Here is a 22,782-nt window from a genome sequence, read left to right on the forward strand (position 1 = left end):
TTGCCTTTTTCTTGTTATTTTGTTTTATTTAATGCTTTATCATATTTGTTGTTTTTAACTAGCAGACAGTTGCTGCTCAGATGTCTCCCAGCCAGTTTTCCCGTCCTGGACTACATGGCCCAACACTTGCCTCTGTTGCTCCTAAACTCTTGCAAGGCCATGTTGGGCAGATGGTGGCGCCAGTTGGCGGTGGATTCCGCCCTTTCTTTGGAGTTCCTTCTGCTCCAGGAGCTCACATTAAAAATATGAGGTTAGTGTGCTTTTGGATGAAGAAGTTATATGTGCAGAGTGAGCATGCAGTTCAGAACTGTTTTGTTTTTTTTGTTTTTTTTTTAAGTCTTAGGTCACAGCAGCAGTTCCGCCCAGACACAACTCACCTGCACCCACAGCACCGTCGTATGCTTTACCAGCGCCAACAGAACCGCAAGTAAGTGGCAATCGGATTATTGAATGAAACAGAGTAATAATTAGCCACTGATAATATCGTATAAAACAAATTTTCGTACAATATTCGGTGTGGGTATGGCAGGAGACAAGCTGACCGATATAGACAGTAGACTTTTTGATATCGGTCGGCTCATTGATTGGGCTGGCTGAAAAATTTTAATTTGGTGGTCTTTGGTCGCAGGAAAGATCATACTTGTTACATCTATAGTCACCTTAACTGGCAGTACAATTAAAGCTTTAATATCATTTTAAAAATCCTGTATTAATAGACTGGGAAAAGTAATGGAAGAATTAAAATATGAGAAGTATATATTCAAGGAATATATATTATCTGGACTAATGGGCCTTGCATGGCACCATGATTACTTTACAAATTCTTGACACAGTGTGGGAACTTTTCTCTCTTAAAAAAAAAAAAAATGAAAAAAATGAGAAGCCATCCCTCTAGACTTGAGGAAATGAATCTTCTTTTGAAGCAGCATAGGCAGTTCTTTGTGGTGAGGGCAGAGAGGTTGTGTAATGTCCTTCCACGTGCTGGTAGATTCTATTATACCTTAAAGGATGTCTTGGATGATTTCTTTAACAAGCATAATATCCAAGGATATAGTGATCTTAACATCTACTGTTAGTGCAGTGCAAGTATCTGTATATACAGGTCTGTTTATGTACATCATACATGTGTACTGGGGCTCATTTGGAACGGTTGGCCTTCACAGACTTTTGTATTTTTTTTTTCCAACCCAAATAACTATGTAAGTACAGATGTTTCTGTTCTGTAAACTTGCAGTTTTCGTTAATGTATATGTTGTGATAACGTTTTGCTTTTAGCCAGCATCGAGGTGTTAATGGCTCTGGTGGGGAACGAACTTGCAGACCTGCACAAATGGAACTTAATCGAAGAGACCCCTATGCAGGACTAATGCTGCAACGGGAAAAGGAATGGGTGTGCCGTATTCAACTTCTTCAGCTTCAGAGCACTGACCCATACCATGATGACTACTACTATCAGGTAACATTATACTTTCTTTAAAGAAAATCTGAACGGCATCTGAAAAGAACCACATACTTGATCTGTTTATCATTTGTTATAGTTTAATGGATATTATAATTCTTAATCTGGTTTAAATGCATATTCTAACTTGTCTTTCCATATTGTGGAAAGAATAAATAAACTATTGCTGATAATTGCAGACTATTGCAGCAAACTGTTGTTGCTAATTGCGTTCACTTTGGGTATGCATCTAAGGGAGCAGACACCAAAGCTGTTGATGATTTCCCAAAATTACTTTCAACATTAATGTAGGAATATTGTGAGTTTATTTTAATCCTGCACTATGCTATTTTAACTTAAAGGGATACTGTCATGGGGAAAAAATTTTTTTTTAAAATGAATCAGTTAATAGTGCTGCTCCAGCAGAATTCTGCACTGAAATCCATTTCTCAAAAGAGAAAACTGATTTTTTTTATATTCAATTTTGAAATCTGACATGGGGCTAGACATATTGTCAATTTCCCAGCTGCCCCAAGTCATGTGACTTGTGCTCTGATAAACTTCAATCACTCTTTACTGCTGTACTGCAAGTTGGAGTGATATCACCCCCTCCCTTTTTCCCCCCAGCAGCCAAACAAAAGAACAATGGGAAGGTAACCAGATAGCAGCTCCCTAACACAAGATAACAGCTGCCTGGTCGATCTAAGAACAACACTCAATAGTAAAAACCCACTGAGACACATTCAGTTACATTGAGAAGGAAAAACAGCAGCCTGCCAGAAAGCATTTCTCTCCTGAAGTGCAGGCACACGTCACATGACTTGGGGCAGCTGGGAAATTGACAAAATGTCTAGCCCCATGTCAGATTTTAAAATTAAATATAAAAAAATCTGTTTGCTCTTTTGAGAAATGGATTTCAGCGCAGAATTCTGCTGGAACAGCACTATTAACTGATTCATTTTGGGAAAAAAAAAATCCCATGACAGTATCCCTTTAAAAGGTTTGTTATCCTTCTTTTTAAAAGTTCTTTAGTAATTATTTTGTATTCGACCTAGCCTACAATTCCCCCCAGATTTCACAGCAGTATGTCACAGTGGCAATGTTTAATACCCCCAGAACTCACAAATCCCATGTATAATACCCACAGAACACAAAGCAGGATGGCACAGTGGCAATTCCATTTAGAATACCCCAGAACTCGTAGCAGAATGGGACAGTGGCAATTTCATGTAATCAAGGCAAGAAAAAGTTACTATGTGAGAAACAGAGAAAACAGGCCAAGTAGGAATGATAAAGCTGTAGTAGTTCTCATCAGGAACACAATTCTTCTCCCCAGAACCCAGTGAAGCGGGACATTCAAGCTAGTGCATGCTACCCATCAGTTACCTACACAGCACAATATGTCCTATCAGAGCTCTGAGACAGATGATTGGAGGGTCTGGGAGAAGAGAGAAGTCTGAAAACAGAAGATCACTCCTTCCTTCCTCTTGTGTCCTGAGATTAGCAAACATTGGCTGAGGGGTGGCTCTGTTTCCACTGGGACAGGGAACGATTTCAGATACACTCACAGACTGTGAAAAAGCTCCAGTATTCTAAATTGATGCATCCCACCAGGGGATGGAAATAAAAAAAAAAAGTAGTGAGATGCCAACCTGCCGTATCCTTGCCCAATTCCAGCACTGGATGTACTATATCGGCAACACCTTCATGTTTCTCGGTTATATGCAGTGCTGCTGAGTCGGTACATAAATCCTCCTGACTCCTCAGTTTATGATTTGTCTAAAATCAAAAAGTGAAAGTGTATCAAAGTAATGAAAATATAATGTACTGTTGCTCTGCACTCTTTTTGCTTCCAGCTTGAATGGCTGCCCCCATTGCTTCACAGCAGCTTATTTGTATAAACTACTGTAGTCTTTCTGAAGCAAACACACAGCTATTACCAGTGCATGCTACGGTATATGCTGTTAATTGCTTTAAAAGCTTTAGTTTTTTGGTGTTACTGTTCCTTTGATATACTAACTTATTTTCCGTGTTGATTGAATTGTCACAACATACAAGGCATTTTATCACTGCTAACGCTTAAAAATATAAACCATATCCTTTGGTAATTCTAAAACAAAATCAAAGTTAAACCGCATAATTTGAGATGGCTTATAGTTGTAGAAAAGCTGCTAAAAACAATCCAAAATTAACTAAAGTATTCTTGTTTTCATTGCTTGTATTTTAAAGTTATGAGTCTGAGTTTGTACATTGTTGGCGAATCAAACTTCTGATACTCAAAATTGCTCCCGACTCAGACTCCACGATTCAGACTGCATCTCCATAGCTCTGATTTTTACATTGAACGTGTTCTGTTGTGATTTTTATGGTGGTGGTTTTTTATTTCTAAATTACACTGTTTACACTGCAAATAATTCACTCTACCATATAAAATTTTATTCCTAAACCAATAAGTGAATTTTTTTTTTAGTTGTACTAATGCTGTGTAGGCAGCCATCTCTGGTCATTTTGCAACTATTGTATTAATTCTAAAGCTCCCCATAGACGCGACGATTCTTCTTGGCGAACGACCGATTTTAGGGAAGCCCGACCGATCCTTCGAAATTATCGTGCAGTTAGTGGGATTCGAACGATCGTACGTCTTACGATTTTTCAGCCAACATCTGTCAGGAAATTGATCGGCCAGGTCAAAAAATCTTTGTCGGTCCCAGTACAATCTATCTATGTTTGCAGGGCCAAGCAGGCAGCTCCCCTTTGTTTTCCTGGCAAATTGGTCTTTTTAGTTGATGGTAAATTCGTACGATCGTGGTCTCACAATCAGGATCTGATCTTTTAAAAATCTCAACATCTATGGCCAGCTTAATAGTTGCCTTTAATGAAACCCAGAGATTCTCTTTTGCAGGGACAAAGATAAGTAATGTATTAACTAAATGTTTCAATTTAGATCAGTTTACAGGGTCGGCAACCCCCCCCCCCCCCGAGCTTCTTTAGAAGGTGAAAAATTATACTTTACACCTCGATATTAGAAAAACGGTGACACATAGAAAATAGAAAGTAATTGGAAAAAGTTATTTCTGATGATCTATCTGAAAACAACTAGTTGTTTCAAGGTGAACAACCCCTTTAAGCATATATAGCGTCATAAAAGACCTATGTGATTCTAGGCTGATTACCAACCATCGCTATAATGGAAATAATTTGCAAACAATTTGTTATACTTTTGGTGACTATGGAGCAATTGTACACCAAATTTATAAACACAATATATTGCTTTTCAGAATTACTTTGAGAAGCTGGACAAGTTGTCTGTATCACAAGATAGATCTAGAGAAGGTCCAAAAAAGGAAAGAACCAAGCTTATCACACCGCAAGTTGCCAAATTGGAGCATACATACAAACCAGGTGAGAAGTACTGTATTGAAGTTCTTTCACAATTACACACTTATCCCATATATAAATGTTTACTTTGCTGTAAAGAGTAGGACTTGTGTAGCCAGTCTGCTAGTGGAACAAGCTGGCTAATGAACAAACTCTGCAAGTTACTGATGCTTCGGTTACAAACTGTTAAAAGTCACTTCTCTTGGAGACTCTCTGTTGTGAATAAAACAGAAGGTTTTTTGTTTAAAGTTATTGCAAAGGCTAACCTTTGAGTGAATTCCCTCAATATGATACTTGTGCAAAATTAACTGTAGCCTTGGATAGTATTTCTTCTCGAAAATTCATCTAGGCCACGCTTAAAGGCATTAATAGAATCTGCCATAGAGTGGTGGCACTACCGGGGGGAGCAAGAGGTGCAATTGTACCATGGCATGCCCGCCGGCAGTGGTCAACGATGGCACGCATAAGTGCTGTTAGAGGAGCGCAGCCAGGACTAGGGGTAGGCAGAAGCGGTAGCTGCCCAGCGCCCCTCAATCGTTGCGCCCTAGGCAGCTGCCTCTTATGCCTACCCCTAGTTCCGGCCCTGCTGGCAGGGCATTATACGACCTCATTAAAGCAATGAAGGTGGTTCTTCACATGAGGGCAATGAAAATTCCGTTTCTCCAGTTTAAAGGGGTGGCCTCTGCTTTTTCATATTTTCAGTGTGAAAATATCTCCCCTTAATTTCTTTCTATAGTCTTCTCCAATGTCCTTGTTAAGCATAATTATGTCCCCTTACAAGTGCCAGAGAAACTCCAACCATGACAGTCTTTTCTCATGGTTTTAAGATGTACTTCACTTTTGTGTTAACTTTCAATATGATCTATACAGTGAGAAAATTTGTCCGTTAGTCTTTGTGGTTTTTTTGCTGGGAGAAAATGTCGTTTTAAATGTTGTTTGCGCCATTTTTATGTTGTTTAAGACAAATTCATAAGTGTCTGTAAACTGTCTTTCTTTCACTAAAAAATTTAAAAGTGGTGGTTGAGTCGGTATTTAGGTGGATTTCTGTTTGTGAATATGGAGAGTATTTTACACCAGTTTACCACCACTTTTACTTTAAACATGGGCTATTTCCACCCCCCACGTGTTAGAGACAAGAGCAAAGAGGCCCCTTCCCTCTAAATGCTTACACGCAATCCATCTGTGTACATCTATTCCCCCGATGAAACTGCAGTAGCTGTGAAGGCTGTATATGTGGATTGTCTGCAGGGCTGCCATTAGAAATCACAGGGGCCCCGTACAACAATATTTTTGGGTGCCCTGCCCTAGACCCCGCCCACTCCACATCAGTTAAAAGACCACACAGACACCAGCGATAAAAAAAAAGTAACCCCCCCCCACACACAAGTTATAAAAAGCTATTGATGGTCAGGGCCCCCTTATAAGTTTTAAAAAAAAAAAAAAAAATTGGCGCCAGGGCCCCCCATAAAAGTTTTTTTTTGTAAAAAAAAAAAAAAAAAAGAACTTACAAGTTAAAAAAATTGGGGCGCCAAAAACTGACGCCAGGGTTAAAAAAAAAAAAAAAAATTGGTTGCAGAACATTGGTGGCAGGAGCCTATAGAATATTAAAATAATACATTGGTGGCCACAGGATTAAAACAAAAACACAAATTGGTGTTCAGTAGAATTGAATTTCAAAACTGCAGCACTGCCGGGCCCTCCTTGATGCCCGGGACACTGATGCCGGCCCTGATTGTCTGAGCTGACTACCTTCAGCCCCAACATAGACAGGTAGAAATTGTTGGTTGGGTTGAAGGGAATGGGTAGGTGAATGAAATTGTATGTAACTTGAGAGGATTTACTTTGATGCTAAAACCAGGAACAGTCCACTTTATTATTTAATTTTTATAGAGATATAAAACGGTACTATCCTGCATCATTCTAGAGTTGTAGGTATGTTAAGAGTTGTTTGTGATGGTTTAAACATTGCATAAACATTGTTTTAAGGCTAGAAAGTACTTGAATTGAATATATCACTAATGTAAATAGCAGTGGGAAATATGTATATACAGTCATATGAAAACGTTTGGGAAAAAGTTTTATCATTGCCTTCCTTTTAATATATAGCATGCCTTATGGAAACAGCAGTATTTCAGCAGTGGCATAAAGTTTCAACAGAAAATATGCAATATGCATCATAACAAAATGGGTCAGGTGAATAAATCTGGGCACCCCAACAGAGATATTACATAAATATTTAGTTGAGTCTACTTTTGCAAATGTAATCGCCTTTAGGCGCCTCCTACAGTTAGGTCCATAAATATTTGGGCAGAGGCAACTTTTTTCTCATTTTGGTTCCGTAGATTACCACAATGAATTTTAAATGAAACTATTCAGATGCAGTTGAACTGCAGACTTTCAGCTTTAATTCAGTGGGATGAACAAAAAGATTGTGTTAAAAAAAATGCTTTCGTTCCTCACATTTTTATGCAATCACTTAATTTCAGGGACTCGGATGAATTAAAAAACTGAAAATAAAATGTTAATTTCTAATACTTGGTTGAAAACCCTTTGCTGGCAATGACAGCCTGATGTCTTCAACTCATGGACATCACCAGATTCTGGATTTCCTCCTTTTTAATGCTCTGCCAGGCCTTTACTGCAGCGCCTTTTAGTTACTGTTTTTTTGTGGGCCTTTCTGTCTGAAGTTTATTCTTCAACAAGTTTAATGCATGTAACTGACTTGGCCATTCAAGAATATCCCCCTTGTTTGTTTTAATAAACTCCTGGGTTGCTTTGGATGTATGTTTTGGGTCATTTTCTATCTTTATTATGAAGTGCCTCCCAATCAATTTGACTGCATTTAGCTGGATTTAAAGAGACCGTATGTCTCTGAACACCTCAGAATTCATTCAGCTGCTTCTGTCCTGTGTCACATCATCAATAAACGCAAGTGTCCCAGTGCCACTGGCAGCCATGCACGCCCAAGCCATCACACCACTGATGATTTAGCAGTTAATCCTGCCTCAGCGCCTATCTTCTTGTGTTCTATTTTTTGGTGTTTTATAGAAGATGTGGTATGCTTTGGATCATTAGCTGTGCAATGCCTTCTTCATACTTTTTTCTTGCCATCATTCTGGTGGAGGTTGATCTTGGTTTCATCTGTACAAAGAATGTTTTTCCAGGACTGTGCTGGCTTTTTTTTATGTTTTTATATTTTTTTTTTTTTTAGCAAAGTCCAATCTAGCCTTTCTATTCTTGAGGCTTATGAGTGGCTTGCACCTTGCAGTGCACCCCCTGTATTTACTTTCATGCAGTCTTCTCTTTATGGTAGACTTGGATATCGATATACCTACTTCCTGGAGAGTTTTGTTCACTTGTTTGGCTGTTGTGAAGGGGTTTCTCTTCACCATGGAAATGATTTTGCCATCATCCACCACTGTTGTCTTCTGTGGACGTCCAGGTCTTTTAGCGTTGCTGCGTTCACCAGTGCTTTCTTTCTTTCTCAGGATGTGCCAAACTGTAGATGTTGCCACTCCTAATATTGTAGCAATTTCTTGGATGGATTTTTGCACCTTAAGGATGGCTTTTCACCTGCACGGAGAGCTCCTTTGACCGCATGTTGCCTGTTCAGCAAAATCTTCCACATACAAGAACCCCCCCCCCAATCAACTCCAGGGCTTTTATCTGCTTAATTTTGGTTTTGTACTTTTGGTAATGTATAGAACCAAAATTAGAAAAAACTTGTCACTGCCCAAATGTATTTACAAGTCAGAAATCTCCAAAAAATGACACAAATTTGGTATTGGCTCATTCAGTAGATTTGACTTGTAAAGGTCACAAACTTCCAGTAGTACACTCCCAAACTGCAAAGTTATGGATTGAAAAAAAAAAATTACAAAATTTCTAAAAAAACAATCACCATAAAGCTTTCAGTTTACAGAATCTTCCACAGGTGAAGTGCCCATGGGACTTTTAGGTTGATATTTAGTAATATGTCAGATACGCACACACGCTACCGACAAACAAGTCTAACAATATACTGCCGGGAACTGCAGGCGCAATTCTCCTTTCCCCACCCCTGATCACAGTCGCAAAAGGGGAATTAAGGTAAGCGGTATGCAACAGGGGGTGTTATTTAGAGGGTTGGATTTGGAGCTCACAGCTGGGGGATCGCTCAAGTGGGCCCCTGGATATTCCAGTCCAACACTAGTATTAAATGTTATTTTGTTGGTATGAAGACACCCACCCCAGGGTCTCTTGTTTGTCTACTGAAAGTAGACACCCAGCATAGGGTCTGTTGTTCATTGTCTACAGAAAAAAGACACATCCCAGGACCTTTGTTTTATAAATCAAAGCCTGTAGGCTATGGCGTTATAGTGGTAAAGTGGAATTATCCGTATTTCTTTGTGGGCCTACACCTATGAAAAACCTACTTTATAGTTTTCAAATCACATCAAAAAATGTATATTTTTCTTTGCCCTACAACAGGGCATTCGCTACCAATATGAAGCATCCTAAATGTGAAAGCCATGGGTCTACTGAACAGTTTGATGCCTGTTTTGCATCTGTTCTACTGTTTGATACCCAATATGCACAGATTTACCTAAATATGTGGCTTGTAGGGGTGTCAAAATATAAATATCCCCATATGTCTATCATTTATTTCAATTCAGATACTGTAAAATTAACAAATTTACTGCATTTATATGTGTGGTAAAAAATAATAGTGTTTCCCCCAGAAAAAATATACATTTTTGGAAAGTACACATTCTCCCATATCCAAAATGGCTAAATGTGTTTTACTTCAACCTACTAGTCAACAAAACTTTCCAAAATGTAGAGGTTTTGATGAAGTTTTTGAAAACCATTTTAAAGTTTCCACATATCTCCGCATCTCAGCATCTTATCTCCCGCTTATCAATAGATACCAAAATAAAACATCCTGAATATGAATGCAGGGGCATAAGAACACCAGAGATCTACTGAACAGTTTTTGATATCTAATATGCAAAGATTTACCAAAGTATGTGGCATGTACAGACCCCCCCCCCCCAAATGAAAATAACACGTTTGCATTTTCTTGCTGCCCGTTCAGCTTCTTCTGGCCTGTCTATTATGTGTCGGCAGACCCTGACTGTACAAAGACCCCCAGAAAACAATTTTTGAAAAGTAGACTGATGAATAAAAAATAAGTAGTCGTCTTTCTATGCTAAACAATCAAACGGCAAAGCTATGCAATGAATAATAATACAGGGATAAAACTGCAATTAAACCATAAAAATTGTGTATGAAGTCATGCTGCCAAATAGTTTTTTAGGTGAAAAACAAGTATCCAGTATAACTGGATACTTGTTTAAACATGAACATTTTCTGTTTTAACCTGTTGTATCTTCTCTACCCAGTGCAGTTTGAAGGATCCCTTGGAAAGCTTACAGTTTCTAGTGTAAATAACCCTCGAAAGATGATTGATGCAGTGGCAACATCGCGATCTGAAGAAGATGTAAGTGTTTATTATCAATTCGCTTTTTTCCTCCATTACCAGTTCCTATTTTTCTTATTCTTGGTATTTTATAGGAAACCAGAGAGAAGCAGGTGCGAGACAAAAAACGCCAAACACTTGTGATTATTGAGAAGGTAGGTGTGCTTTTTGCATGTTTCGTATGTATTTAATCCAATTTTTGCCTAATTCCGTTTGGGTGTATGTATCAGGCAATCTATAGCAATATAAAAGCACAGTGTTTGAAGAGAATTTTCAATATAAAAAAAAAAAATAGCCTGTGCTGATATTTTTTTTTATTTCTTCCTATCAGTGCAGATGAAAGATGTTTATTTGTAGTAGTTGAGGCTGGAAAATACATACCATCAGTTTTAATCTTTTTAAGAAATAAATCCCGCCTAACTTCTAGTTGATCAAGAGTAAGACTGAAGATCTGGTGATCCAGGTTACAGAAAGATCCCTTATCCAGAAAATCAAACTTTCTGTTACTGTACTAAGGTTAAATATTAAATCTAGAATTTTAGTTCTAAGTGATGGTCTGTATTCTTTACTCCTGTTTTTAGCAAGGTTTGTATGTTTGACTTTTGGAGTTACTGCGTTCTAGTTTGAAGCATAAGTGAATGGAGCATCTGAGAACTAGGAAGATCTCCATTTGGTGACTTCTATCTTTGCTGCATTGGCAAACTGTTTGACCTCATGCATTTTCAGCTTTGTTGCTACTTTGGGGCTGGGATAGTTTTGCAGTGTGCACAAATATGTCCTCAAACTCTATGGCATTGGTATAAAGAGATGGAATATACTTTTGTTCACTAAAAGGTTAAAATGTCCAACGCAGTACATGTGGTTTTGTTATTAAAATCGTGTATCTATGAATCTTTCTCATTTTGCTGATGGCTCTAATACGGGTGGTGGGGGAAGTGCAAGGAAGGAAAGGCAGGTTCTAGGGGATTCATTTATTAAAAAGGTGGATAGGGTAATCTGTCGCAAGGCCCCTACATGCCGAACAGTCTGCTGCTTGCCTGGTGCTAGGGTTCGGCATGTGGTGGAACGAGTGGACAGATTATTGGGAGGGGCTGGGGAAGACCCCAGCGGTCTTGGTACACATGGGTACGTACCAATGACAAAGCTAGAGGAGGTCCTCAAAAATGATTTTGAAAAAAACTAGGTGCAAAGCTGAGGGCGAGGACTTCCAAGGTAATTTTCTCAGAGATATTACCTGAGCCACGAGCAACACTAAGAAGACAGCGGGAGCGTAGGGAGATTAATGCGTGGCTGAAAGATTGGTGTAGGGAGGAGGGTTTTGGGTTTTTGGAGAACTGGGCTGATTTCTCAGTCGGCTACAGGCTCTTTGCTAGGGATGGGCTGCACCTCAATGATGATGGGGCAGCTGTTTTGCGAGAGAAGATGGCTAGACGCTTGGAGGAGATTTTAAACTAGGTGTGGGGGGGGGGAGGGTTCAGTAAAAGATTCAGTGGAAGACAGGTTAGATGAGATAGTGGGCAAAGAAAGGGAAAATGGGGTAGGAGATTTGGCTGTGGGTACTGGTAAGGATAGGGAGGACCACATGTCATATGTTCAATATGGTACCAGTATTAAATGTATGTTTACAAATGCAAGAAGTCTGACTGGTAAAATGGGAGAGCTGGAGCTGCCGGTGTTGGTAGGAAAATATGATGTGATTGGTGTGGCCGAAACATGGCTGAATGAGTCGCATGACTGGGCAGTAATTATCAGTGGCTATACTTTGTTTCGGAGGGACAGAGGCAATAGAAAAGGAGGAGGGGTATGTCTGTATGTTAGGCAGGATTTAAAAGCTCATATAAAGAAGGAGGTTGTTAGAAAATGAGGGGGCAGAAGTCATATGGGTGGAGTTCTTCACCAATTGTAAAGAATCCAGCAAATTAATTGTAGGCGTATGCTATAGACCCCCTAATGTAAGTGAGGAGGAAGAGACAAAGCTAATGCAAATAGAAAAGGCTGCTATTTTAGGTAAAGTAATGATAATGGGGGATTTTAATTACCCAGATATTGACTGGAGCAACAGTACTGCTAGATCAGTTAATGGGAACAAGTTTATAAACTTACTGCACGACAATTTTTTAGCACAGGTTGTTGAGGAGCCTACCAGAAAAAATGCTATTCTTGATTTAGTGATCTCAAATGACCCAGAACTTATAGCAAATGTGCAAGTCATTGAACCCCTGGGTAATAGTGACCATAATGTTATATCTTTTAATGTCTGGTGCAAAAAACAAAAATATACTGGGGCAACAAAAACCATTTTGGAAAAGCTAATTTTAGTGCCTTGAGGGCTGCCCTATAGAGCATCTATTGGAGCAATAAGTTTTCAGCTAAAAACACAGAACAGAAATGGTTGTCCTTTAAAATGATATTCAATCATTACTGTTCTCCATTTATTCCCTTAAGGACTAAACGTAGAAGCTCTAAGAATCATCCTGTGTGGCTTAATACAGAAGTAAAGAAGTTAGTGGGAAAGAAGAGAAAGGCATTTAAAAACTACAAATCTGTAGGGACAGAAGCTGCATTTAATGAATATAAACACTGTAATAAATGTTGTAAATCGGCAATCCGGAAGGCTAAGAAAAGAAATGAAGAGTTAATTGCAGTGGAAGTGAAAACTAACCCTAAAGGTTTTTTAAATATATTAATAGTAAAAAGATGCAGGTTGAGTGTTGCTCCATTAAATAATGGTACCAGTATGGTTGTAACAGATACAGAAAAGGCAAATGTGTTAAATCAGTTCTTTTCTTCAGTGTATACAATATAGCAGTCTGGGTTCCCAGGCTCACTTTATAACTGCATGAATGGTTCAGCTCATTCTAGTCAGTGGCTGACTCAGGATATGATTCAAAAAGCTTTAATACAAATTAATGTAAACAAGGCTCCAGGGCCTGATGGCATACACCCCCGGGTTCTGAGAGCTTAGTTCAGTTTTAGACCAGCCCTTATTTCTGATTTTCTCAGTATGGTGCCTATGGATTGGAGAAAAGTTGATGTTATTCCAATATTTAAAAAGGGATTAAGATCTCAGCCTGGCAATTATAGGCTAGTAAACTTGACATCTGTGGTGGGCAAATTATTTGAAGGCTTGTTAAGGGATCACATTCAAAATTTTGTCCTAATGAATGGCATTATGAGCAACAGTCAGCAAGGCTTTATGAAGGACAGGTCATGTCAGACGAATTTGATTGCATTTTATGATGTGGTAAGTAAGATTCTGGACAGTGGGGGGCAGTAGATGTGATCTATTTGGATTTTGCCAAAGCGTTTGATACTGTGCCCCACAAACGACTGCTTTCTAAACTAAGGTCTGTTGGGCTTAATGAAGTCGTTTGCACGTGGATAGGAAACTGGCTACAGGATCGGGTACAGAGGGTGGTTGTTAATGGGACATTCTCTACTTGTAGTAAGGTTCTTAGTGGGGTCCCTCAGGGCTCAGTATTGGGTCCACTTTTATTTAACTTGTTCATTAATGACTTAGGGGAGGGTGTTGTAAGTAATGTATCAGTGTTTGCAGATGACACAAAATTATCCAGCCCAATTAATTCCATCCAGGATGTGGCATCCTTGCAACATGATCTTGACAAACTGGCAATCTGGGCAGCTAAGTGGCAAATAAGATTCAATGTTGATAAATGTAAGGTCATGCACCTGGGTTGTAAAAATATCCAAGCCACTTATACCCTTAATGGGACTGCACTAGGCAAATCCATTATGGAAAAGGACCTTGGAGTCCTTGTAGATGATAAACTTGGCTGTAGCAAGCAATGCCAGTCAGCAGCATCAAGGGCAAATAAGGTCTTGAGCTGTATTAAAAGGGGCATAGAGTCAAGGGAGGAGGGGGTCATTCTTCCACTGTATAGAGCACTTGTAAGGCCCCATCTAGAAAATGCCGTACAGTTTTGGTCTCCATCACTCAAACAGGACATTATTGTATTAGAGAGGGTACAGAGAAGGGCAACTAAGGTGGTAAAAGGTATTGAAAATTGAGGTATTGAAAATCTTAGCTATGAGGAAAGACTGGCCAAATTGGGGATGTTCACTCTGGAGAAGAGGCGCTTAAGGGGAGATATGATAACTATGTATAAATATATAAGGGGATCATATAATAATCTCTCTAATGCTTTATTTACCAGTAGATCTTTCCAGCTGACATGAGGTCACCCATTCCGATTAGAAGAAAAGAGGTTCCGCCTAAATATTCGGAAGGGGTTTTTTACAGTGAGAGCTGTGAAGATGTGGAATTCTCTCCCTGAATCAGTTGCACAGGCTGATATATTAGATAGCTTTAAGAAGGGGTTGGATAGCTTTTTAGCAAGTGAGGGAATACAGGGTTATGGGAAATAGCTCATAGTACAAGTTGATCCAGGGACTGGTCTGATTGCCATTTTGGAGTCGGGAAGGAATTTTTCCCCCTCTGAGGCAAATTGGAGAGGGTTCAGATGGGTTTTTCACTCAGTCTTTTTTCAACCTTACTTACTATGTTACTATGTATTCCCTTAATATCAATTGAATTATTTTGTTTGTACTCCAATTGGAATATGCATTTTGCGGTGTACTTTTGGTTTTATATTCAGCTGAATCTTTTGTGAGCTTATTCCAAAAATTATGGCTGGTGTATATCAAATACATTTCATATAAAAAAATGTTTGTGTGTATATATAGAGGTTTTGCAATCCTATTCAATTAATTTCTTTTTCTGTGTGTATACACCAGGCCTGTGTGGTTTGTTTTTTTTGTTTTTGTAAACAAAGTATTCCTATACATGATTAAACAATTCTTTCTCTTTGCTTAGATGTTTTCTTTACTCTTGGACTTGGAAGATTTTGAGAGAAGATTTTCACTATGTTGTGAAGAGGCTGAACATGAGGTTTTGACTGAGGAGCAAAAGCAAAAACTGCAGCAGCTATGCGACACTCTAAGAGGGAAAGAAGTTGGAGAAAGGTGAGATAATAAAATATTGATGCTCCTATAGAGCAATCCAGTGCTGAAATCTGTTTTTCAATAACATATATTTTGTTCATATTTAACGTTAAAATAGAAGCATTAGACCTGCTATTCTCAAGTCTTCCCAGGCTGAAATGAGCTCTGATAAGCTAAAGTCCCTCTTTACAGTATTATGCACAGTGTCGGTATTATCTACTTGAACTGATAGGTACTGTATATCTTAGTCGTATAAAACCGCATCACATACAAGTATGGAAACATACTGCACCATACTTGTATACTCAAGGTGCCATAGTAAAATACAGCATTATAATGAATTTGGCAGTCTCCAGGTATGAAATGTCTATATTAATATGGTTGTAGGTCATACCATGAATCACCAAGTAGCCTTCTCCACTTTCTAAATTCTCAGAGGTGTCAATTTGGTTTATGATGACGTCACTCAGGGTTTTATGTTGGGTAACTTGGCAGGTTGCAGATATTTCTAATTCATATACTTGAGCTCCAAACTAGTTAATAAATAATAGCCTTCCATTATGTACTCCAGTCCACGTATATAGACACTGTGTTGGAGATGCAAAAGAACCCTGTTCTATTTACTGCTGTTGATCATTTTTTCTTAGAACCTTTTTTTTGACAGCTTTTTTACCTGTCACTGTGTCTGGTTTCCATACAACAATTGCATCTATAGAGTAAAAGGCAAGAGGTTCACTAATAAGTAGTCTCCCTTCATGTTTCCTCCAGATTAAACATCCAGGGCAGCACAACTGTCTTCAGGTGTGGTTGATGGTTTGGGGACATAATGCCCTGATGGAAGATGAGACTTTGTGAGCAGATTAGTGAGTGAAGCAGCTAAGTGGAGGAATCCACTGAATGTACTGGGCTGACAAGGGACAGTGATAAATGGCAGGAAATGTACACTGAAATAAAATTCGATGAAAATTAAAAGAACACATTGCCAATGCTACAAAGACAATGCAGTGTTTTTGGCAATGTGTTCTCACTTATCAAGGTACAGTAGTGGGTTGTTTTTTTTTTTTTTTAAAAAAATGTGTTAATCTGTAGATTGTGTGTTAATTTGTAAACCCTAGACCTTGATTGCAAAACATATTATGGTTCTTGCAGTGGCAGAGAGAAAAAGGTTGCCCAGTTTTATGAACCCGTGTATTAAATGTTTGTTTGAACTTTTAAAAAATGTATCTGCTCTTTTCATTGCCTATTTCTACAGAGTAGCAGAGGAACAGTTTGTGCAGATCATGTGTATTCGGAAAGGAAAGAGAATGATATCCAGAATACTTCCCTTGCTGCCTTTGCAGTTGGCTGCAGCTGTTCTCTCCATTATGGCACACAATCTGCTTTTTCTTATCAAGAAGGATATACAAGATCAGGTACAAACCACTTTCTCACTAAGTACCATTTGACAAAAAAAGGCTAAAGTCACCATGCATATGGCTTGCCTCATACCCCAGACTTGGGCACAGCCAGCTTCCCAGGAATCCTCCACACCATGTGTGATTTGGCACATGGGCACCCCCTGCACTAGTTAATCGCATTAGGTAAATGCACAGATCAGAAATGGGTACAGATCATTAATAAAGATAGCATGTTTACACAGTCTCGCGTCATTCATTGAACATGTCATTAATCCTATTGGTAAATAACATAATTAATGCTAGGCAAGTGACTGAGGACAGTTGGGGGCATGTGCTATATAGATTAAAAGCATGCTGTCCTTACTGATTTTTGTATCTGCATTTTAAAAGAAAGAATGGCCTTAAGCTCCCCATAGACGCGACAATTCTTCTTGCCGAACGACCGATTTTAGGAAAGTCCGACCAATCCTTCGAAATTATTGTGCCGATATTGGGATTCGAACGATTGTACATTTTACGATTTTTCAGGCCAACATCTGTCAGGAAATTGATCGGCCAGGTCAAAAAATCTTTGTCGGCCACAGTGCAATCTATGTTTGCAGGGACAAGCAGGCAGCTCCCCTTTGTTTTCCTGGCAAATTGGTCTTTTTAGTAGATGGTCAATTCGTACGATCGTTCCGTGAAAATTGTGGTCTCACGATGAGGATCGTATCTTTTAAAAATCTCAACATCTATGGCCAGCTGTAGACACCAATGTAATTGGCAGCCTCTTTCCTAGTGGTCTATTAAGCTAACATGTCACTTTGACTGTAATATACTTTTGTCATCATAAACATCAAAGAATAAAGCAGAGTAATTACAAAAATAATCCTGGGTTTGTGATTTACAAATTTACGAGATTATACAACAAACATGGAGTGTCAACTCAGGAATGGCAGTTTTATGTTGAAACTGGTCGCAGCCCCTCTAGTGGCAGACACCTGGACAAGACCCAGGCAGATTGTAGTTTATAGGGGACTCGGTTATTAAAATAATATGGTTATCTGTCACCAGGATCACTTACAACATAGAAGTTCACGGCTACTGGTGGGCTAATTATTGGGTTAGGCTAGGAATGACCCAGCTTTAGTCATACATATTTGTATTGACAAATGGTAGAAAGAGACATTTTCATCACTTGGTCCTCCCATCTAAGACACTAATCTTTCCTTTAACAAAGAGAGGCAGTTTTGGCTTCTAAAAATAGTTTTTATGTTATCTTGCATCTGATGAAAAAGCTGTATTTGAGTTGGTGATTGGATTATATTAAAGGGCCAATTTATTTTAAAATCGCTGTTGGACTTCATGTTATCCTCAGCAGGTTCAATTTATCCTAGTGGATGAATTAGTCTGTTATATGATTAGGATAGGGTCTGAATAGAAGAGTGGTAATAAAAATTAACCATTAAATGCTTATATCATGTTCAGGATTGGTTGGACGTTCGTACTGGAAAAACTGTAGTGGTTCCCTATGAACAGTAATACACAAATACCTATTTGGTGTGCAAGGAAAATTGGTTGGTTGACCTAATCTTTTTTTCCTTAAGGCATTACCATGTCTGGCTGCTACCTGCTCCCTTGTGCTTTGTCAGCTGTCCTTACCTGCGTTAACATCTTTACTACAGAATTTATGTGGTGCCACATCACAGCAGCAGCTGTCTTCTATATTGCAGAACAAGGCAAGTGTTTCAGATTTGGCTTCTTTGCAATTTCACATGTACTATTTATATTGTTTGTTCATTTATTTTATTACTGAAGCTATGCCACCACAGTGAACTACTGAATAAAATTAAAGAATATAGTTTTCACTTGTATAAACAAAGGTTCTTTACAAACAATAATTCAAATCATATGCTACTATACATGGAGATTAGATAATTAGGTCTAGCAAGGAATTAGTTTATTTTCTCCCACATTTACATAAGCCTTAATTAGGCTACTATAATGGTCTTCTGTCTGTGGCATAACTACTCGTTGATGGGCCCTGTTACAGGATGGGCACCTGGGGCCCCTGTTGGACCCTATCCTATGAATCGTGTGCGATGTAAAATCTCCCCCTGCCCAGCCACCTGTGATAACTGTTATCACGGCTCTGGCGGGCCCCAAAGGGGTGCAGGCCGGGGTCACGGCAATCGCACCCCTGGTAGTAACGCTACTTCTTCTGTTAAGCTGGGCTGGTGGGAAACCAGAAAAAAACCCGGTGGGTCCCACCATCCCAGACCTGTTATTGCCACTGTCCCGAGAACCCCTTCCCAAGCGCAGCCGCAAGCAGAGAAAAATATACGAGCAGGCCATACATAGAGCTTCTCAGTCAGTAACTGTAATTGTGGTGTCTGACAGATGCCGTTTTGACTGATTCTGTGTATGAGTAGTAAAACAGGTGTCGATAGACCTTCTCTTTGTTGATCTTTACAGCTTGTGTGTAAGTTTTTCTTGTTTCTTACAGTTTGGACTAACACTGCTTTATCAGATCCTTGAACGGGGTGAAGATCTTTTAAGCTCTGGAGATCCCATGTCACAGAGTCAGCCTACATGGTGAGAAGTACTAAATTGTGCAACTCAGCAAATTTTATATTGTATATATTAATTTTTTTTCTCCTTCTCAGGACATCATTGGTTGTACAGGCAGCTCATTGCCTCTTGCAGGTTTCAGAGCTCTCTCTTCCTCGTCCTCTTTGTTCTCCACTAACTGCTTTGGCTCATTTCTCAAGATACCTTGACACACAAAATTCCAGTTTGTTGCAGTCTAAGCTTGGGTAAATATAAACCTCTGGCCTTTCCACCTTTGAGTGAAAGATTCTGAAAGAACATTTTTTTAAAAAAAAACTTTTCCACTGTTTAGTCTAGCAGAATACCTTGCCTGCTGTTTTGGGAGCAATATAGAGAACATTTTTCCCAAATTAATATTCGTGCAGGCTTGTAACCCCTGATGATTTTCCCTAAATAATATCCACTCTACACGCTTGCAAAACACTGCTAAAGCCCAAGCAATTTAAATTTTTTTTTATTAACCAAAATCACAATTCGAGTTTTTGGGTTGTTCACCCGAACTCGCTGATTAAATTTTTTTCCATTCGAGTTCATTCGAGGTTTGAAAAGATTCACAAAGTTCTAACATTCAACCTTTTATAAATAACCTCCTTTTTTTTTTTTTTTTTTTTTTTTTTTAAATATCCCTTAAATCTGGTTGTAGCTTGTGGAGATATTATATATACAGTACTTAGGATTGGTAAGAACTACACATGTCAAATTTGCTAGATTGACCTGTGAATTATGAAGCTGTATGTATTTTATTTACATGTTTTGTGTATTTCTCATTTTTCCATTCAGATCAACTAACGGCACACTATAAAAAAAATAAAGTGTTTTTTGGATTCTATGGGCCAAGGCACAGAATGTTTTTCATAGCGTCTAACATTGTTTCAAGAATTTTGTGTGATATTGCAAAGTGCCTACAGAGGTCAACATAATTATTGAAGTTTGGTAGGGTTGGTGCTGGGCCGAACTGGATGTGCTTCTATAAAAAGTTTTGTGAAGGAGGCTTCATTTGCAGTAAAGGAAAGGATACCACAAGCTTTGAAAAACACAGCACATTTGCAGGATTGTGCTGTGAATGATTTTAAAAAATTAGGAAATGGAGTTACAGTCCCTGTATGTGTATAATGCAATATATATATAAATATATGTATAGTATTCTTAGGATGTGCTCCTAGGTCATAATCATGTATTTTTATTCTATTAAATTGTGTTGGAATTAAAAGGGTAAGAAGTAAAAGAACAATCAAATGGGCTGCTTCTATCAGTATCACGTCACCTCTTAAAATGGGATGCCCTTAAGTGTTTTTAGTCCGGAAAATACCCATTGATGATCTGTAATGTCTCAAGTGTTTTTCATGCCCCACATTTGCTTGCACAAATCTTTTTTGACCTAGCTTGGTCATTTATACAATTAGCTTTTACCCTTTGTGAAAGAGTATGAACTGATTAATTGGTGGAAATCTTTCAGCTAGTACATAAGTTTTCTAGCTTTCTCCTGACCGGCTTTTCACATCACTAAAGTGATGAAAGAACAATGAAAGAATTTACACATTCAGAAGCAGATAATTGTAAATTAAGGCAGGCTTCAAACCCAAACTATTGTACTGAAAAACATTCATCCTTTGTCACATCTGAGATTGTTTGCTTTTTTTCTGAATTAGATATTTCAAATGTAAATCAAAACTTTCTGCAAAACGCCTATTTTAATAAAGATGATCAAAACTTGGTGTTTGTGTAATGCTTACTTGACTCTAAATAATCAACTTTTTTTATCAGATTCTTTTTATTGGTTAAATTTTCACATTAACAAGAAAAAAAAAAGGAAAAAGGAGCAATAAGTAAGGAAAGAAGAGGGGAAAAAAAAGGAAATAGCTAAAGTTAGCCAGAGTGGGCACTCCATTCAGTTATATCTTAAGTATTCCATTTGGTATACATTACATTCTCGAACACTATTGTATTTATATGTCTGACAACCATTTATCCCAAATTTGCCTGGACAACCTCCTGCATTATAGGTGAGTCTTCCAGAATTCCTGCATTGGGGCTTCCACAGCCTTCCAGGTCATTAGTATGGCTTTTTTTGCATAGTGCAAGAGTTGTAGCAAGCACAGTCATTCACTTGACTTTAACATTAGTCCCTTCAAGTGGCCCAAAAGGCAGAAGTCCGTATGATCGGCAGGCTTATCTTGGAACCTACAACCCCTAATACCTCAGTCCAAAAGCGCTATATTTTGGGGTAATCCCAAAAGACGTGAAGGTAAGTGCCCACGTCTTGGTTACATTTCATACAGATATCCGGGCACCCTGGGTATATCTGTGCCAGTCTATGTGGAGTCGGATAGACCCTGTTTAGAAATTTAGCATAAATATCTGTCCCGTACTGCAATGCAGGTGTCCGGTATTTGGTCCAATATGTCTTTCCAGGCACCCTCCTCTATATGGGGAAGATCTTGGGACTGTAACTTTCAGCAGATTTGTTCAAACACCTTCACCTGTGCAATCGTGCTCACTCTCCAGTCAGGCCACACCAGGAGACCCAAAGGCAATTTCAATAAACAAGGGTATGGATGGAGCACATCAAACGCAGTTTCTGCCGCAAAACATTCTTTATTGCATCACACTGATGCAATAAAGAATGTTTTGCGGCAGAGACTGCGTTTGATGTGCTCCATCCATACCCTTGTTTATTGAAGATCTTGGGACCACTTCAAGGAAATGACTTGAATGGGATCAAAGCTGTCCTGAAGTAATATATGGTGTAGAACCAACTTAGCGCTTTAGTGAGTTCTGATCTGCGGAGATATTTCTCCAGGGTAGATGCTGCAAGTGCCAGTGGGAAATTGGGCCAGGAAGGCATGTCTAAATTGTAAAAAAACGGAAGAACATATGATTCTGTAGTGCAAATTCATCTTTGAGCTGGGCAAACTGTTTAAGGTCATCCCCCTGTACCACGTCCCCCAGGAGTTTCACCCCCGCTCCAGCCCATAACCCAGCATCCGGTAGGGTACTAAAGTTTGTTGTTACCCCAAATTGGGGTCCATTTGGACCAACTGGCCAAGGCCTTGTAGGGAAGTATTACAGTTCTGTGGAATACCTGAGTCACTGTTCTTATGGAATGTGTCAATTTGGAAATAGAGGGGAGCCCTCTGTGTAATTGGTTGGCCAAAGCTTTGAATGATGAGACCACTGCTGCCGTGGCCTGGTTATTAGGGTCTGGGTTGAGCCACCACCAGGCATACACCAGCTGACTGGCATAAAAATATAAAAGGAAATTAGGGAGGGCTAGTCCCCCCCCTTCCTTACTGGGGCTTGCAACATCTCAATTTTAATCCTTGGTCTCTCCCCGGCCCAAATAAACCCCCTCACCAAGGCATCTAGCTCTCGAAACCATTTCTTGGTGGGTATGATAGGTGAATTATGAAACACATAGAGCAGTTTTGGTAACTGCACCATTTTGAGAAGGTTGATCCGGCCCGGCAAGGACAGTGGGAGACCAGACCAGTTTTGGAACCTGATTTTCATGCTACATATGACCGGCGTCAAGTTCAGGTCCAGATATCTGGGGGCTT

At 39.1% G+C, this 22,782-nt stretch overlaps 1 protein-coding gene across 1 annotated transcript in view; it reads left to right on the forward strand.

Moving 5' to 3' along the window:
• The window catches only part of patl1.L (protein associated with topoisomerase II homolog 1 L homeolog), a 46,192-nt gene extending 25,254 nt beyond the window's left edge, over nucleotides 1-20,938 (forward strand). Inside the window, exons 8-19 of the mRNA XM_018225591.2 lie at nucleotides 63-250; nucleotides 338-427; nucleotides 1,276-1,456; nucleotides 4,717-4,840; nucleotides 10,201-10,298; nucleotides 10,373-10,432; nucleotides 15,112-15,260; nucleotides 16,492-16,651; nucleotides 18,223-18,354; nucleotides 19,122-19,210; nucleotides 19,282-19,431; nucleotides 20,006-20,938. Of these exons, the coding sequence (XP_018081080.1) occupies nucleotides 63-250; nucleotides 338-427; nucleotides 1,276-1,456; nucleotides 4,717-4,840; nucleotides 10,201-10,298; nucleotides 10,373-10,432; nucleotides 15,112-15,260; nucleotides 16,492-16,651; nucleotides 18,223-18,354; nucleotides 19,122-19,210; nucleotides 19,282-19,431; nucleotides 20,006-20,027 (1,443 nt within the window). The 3' untranslated portion in view covers nucleotides 20,028-20,938. The remainder of the gene's footprint in view (nucleotides 1-62; nucleotides 251-337; nucleotides 428-1,275; nucleotides 1,457-4,716; nucleotides 4,841-10,200; nucleotides 10,299-10,372; nucleotides 10,433-15,111; nucleotides 15,261-16,491; nucleotides 16,652-18,222; nucleotides 18,355-19,121; nucleotides 19,211-19,281; nucleotides 19,432-20,005) is intronic.
• The last annotated feature ends 1,844 nt before the right edge of the window (nucleotides 20,939-22,782 follow it).

Source organism: Xenopus laevis, chromosome 7L, assembly GCF_017654675.1.
Source record: "Xenopus laevis strain J_2021 chromosome 7L, Xenopus_laevis_v10.1, whole genome shotgun sequence".
In the NCBI taxonomy this organism is placed as follows: Eukaryota; Metazoa; Chordata; class Amphibia; order Anura; family Pipidae; genus Xenopus; species Xenopus laevis.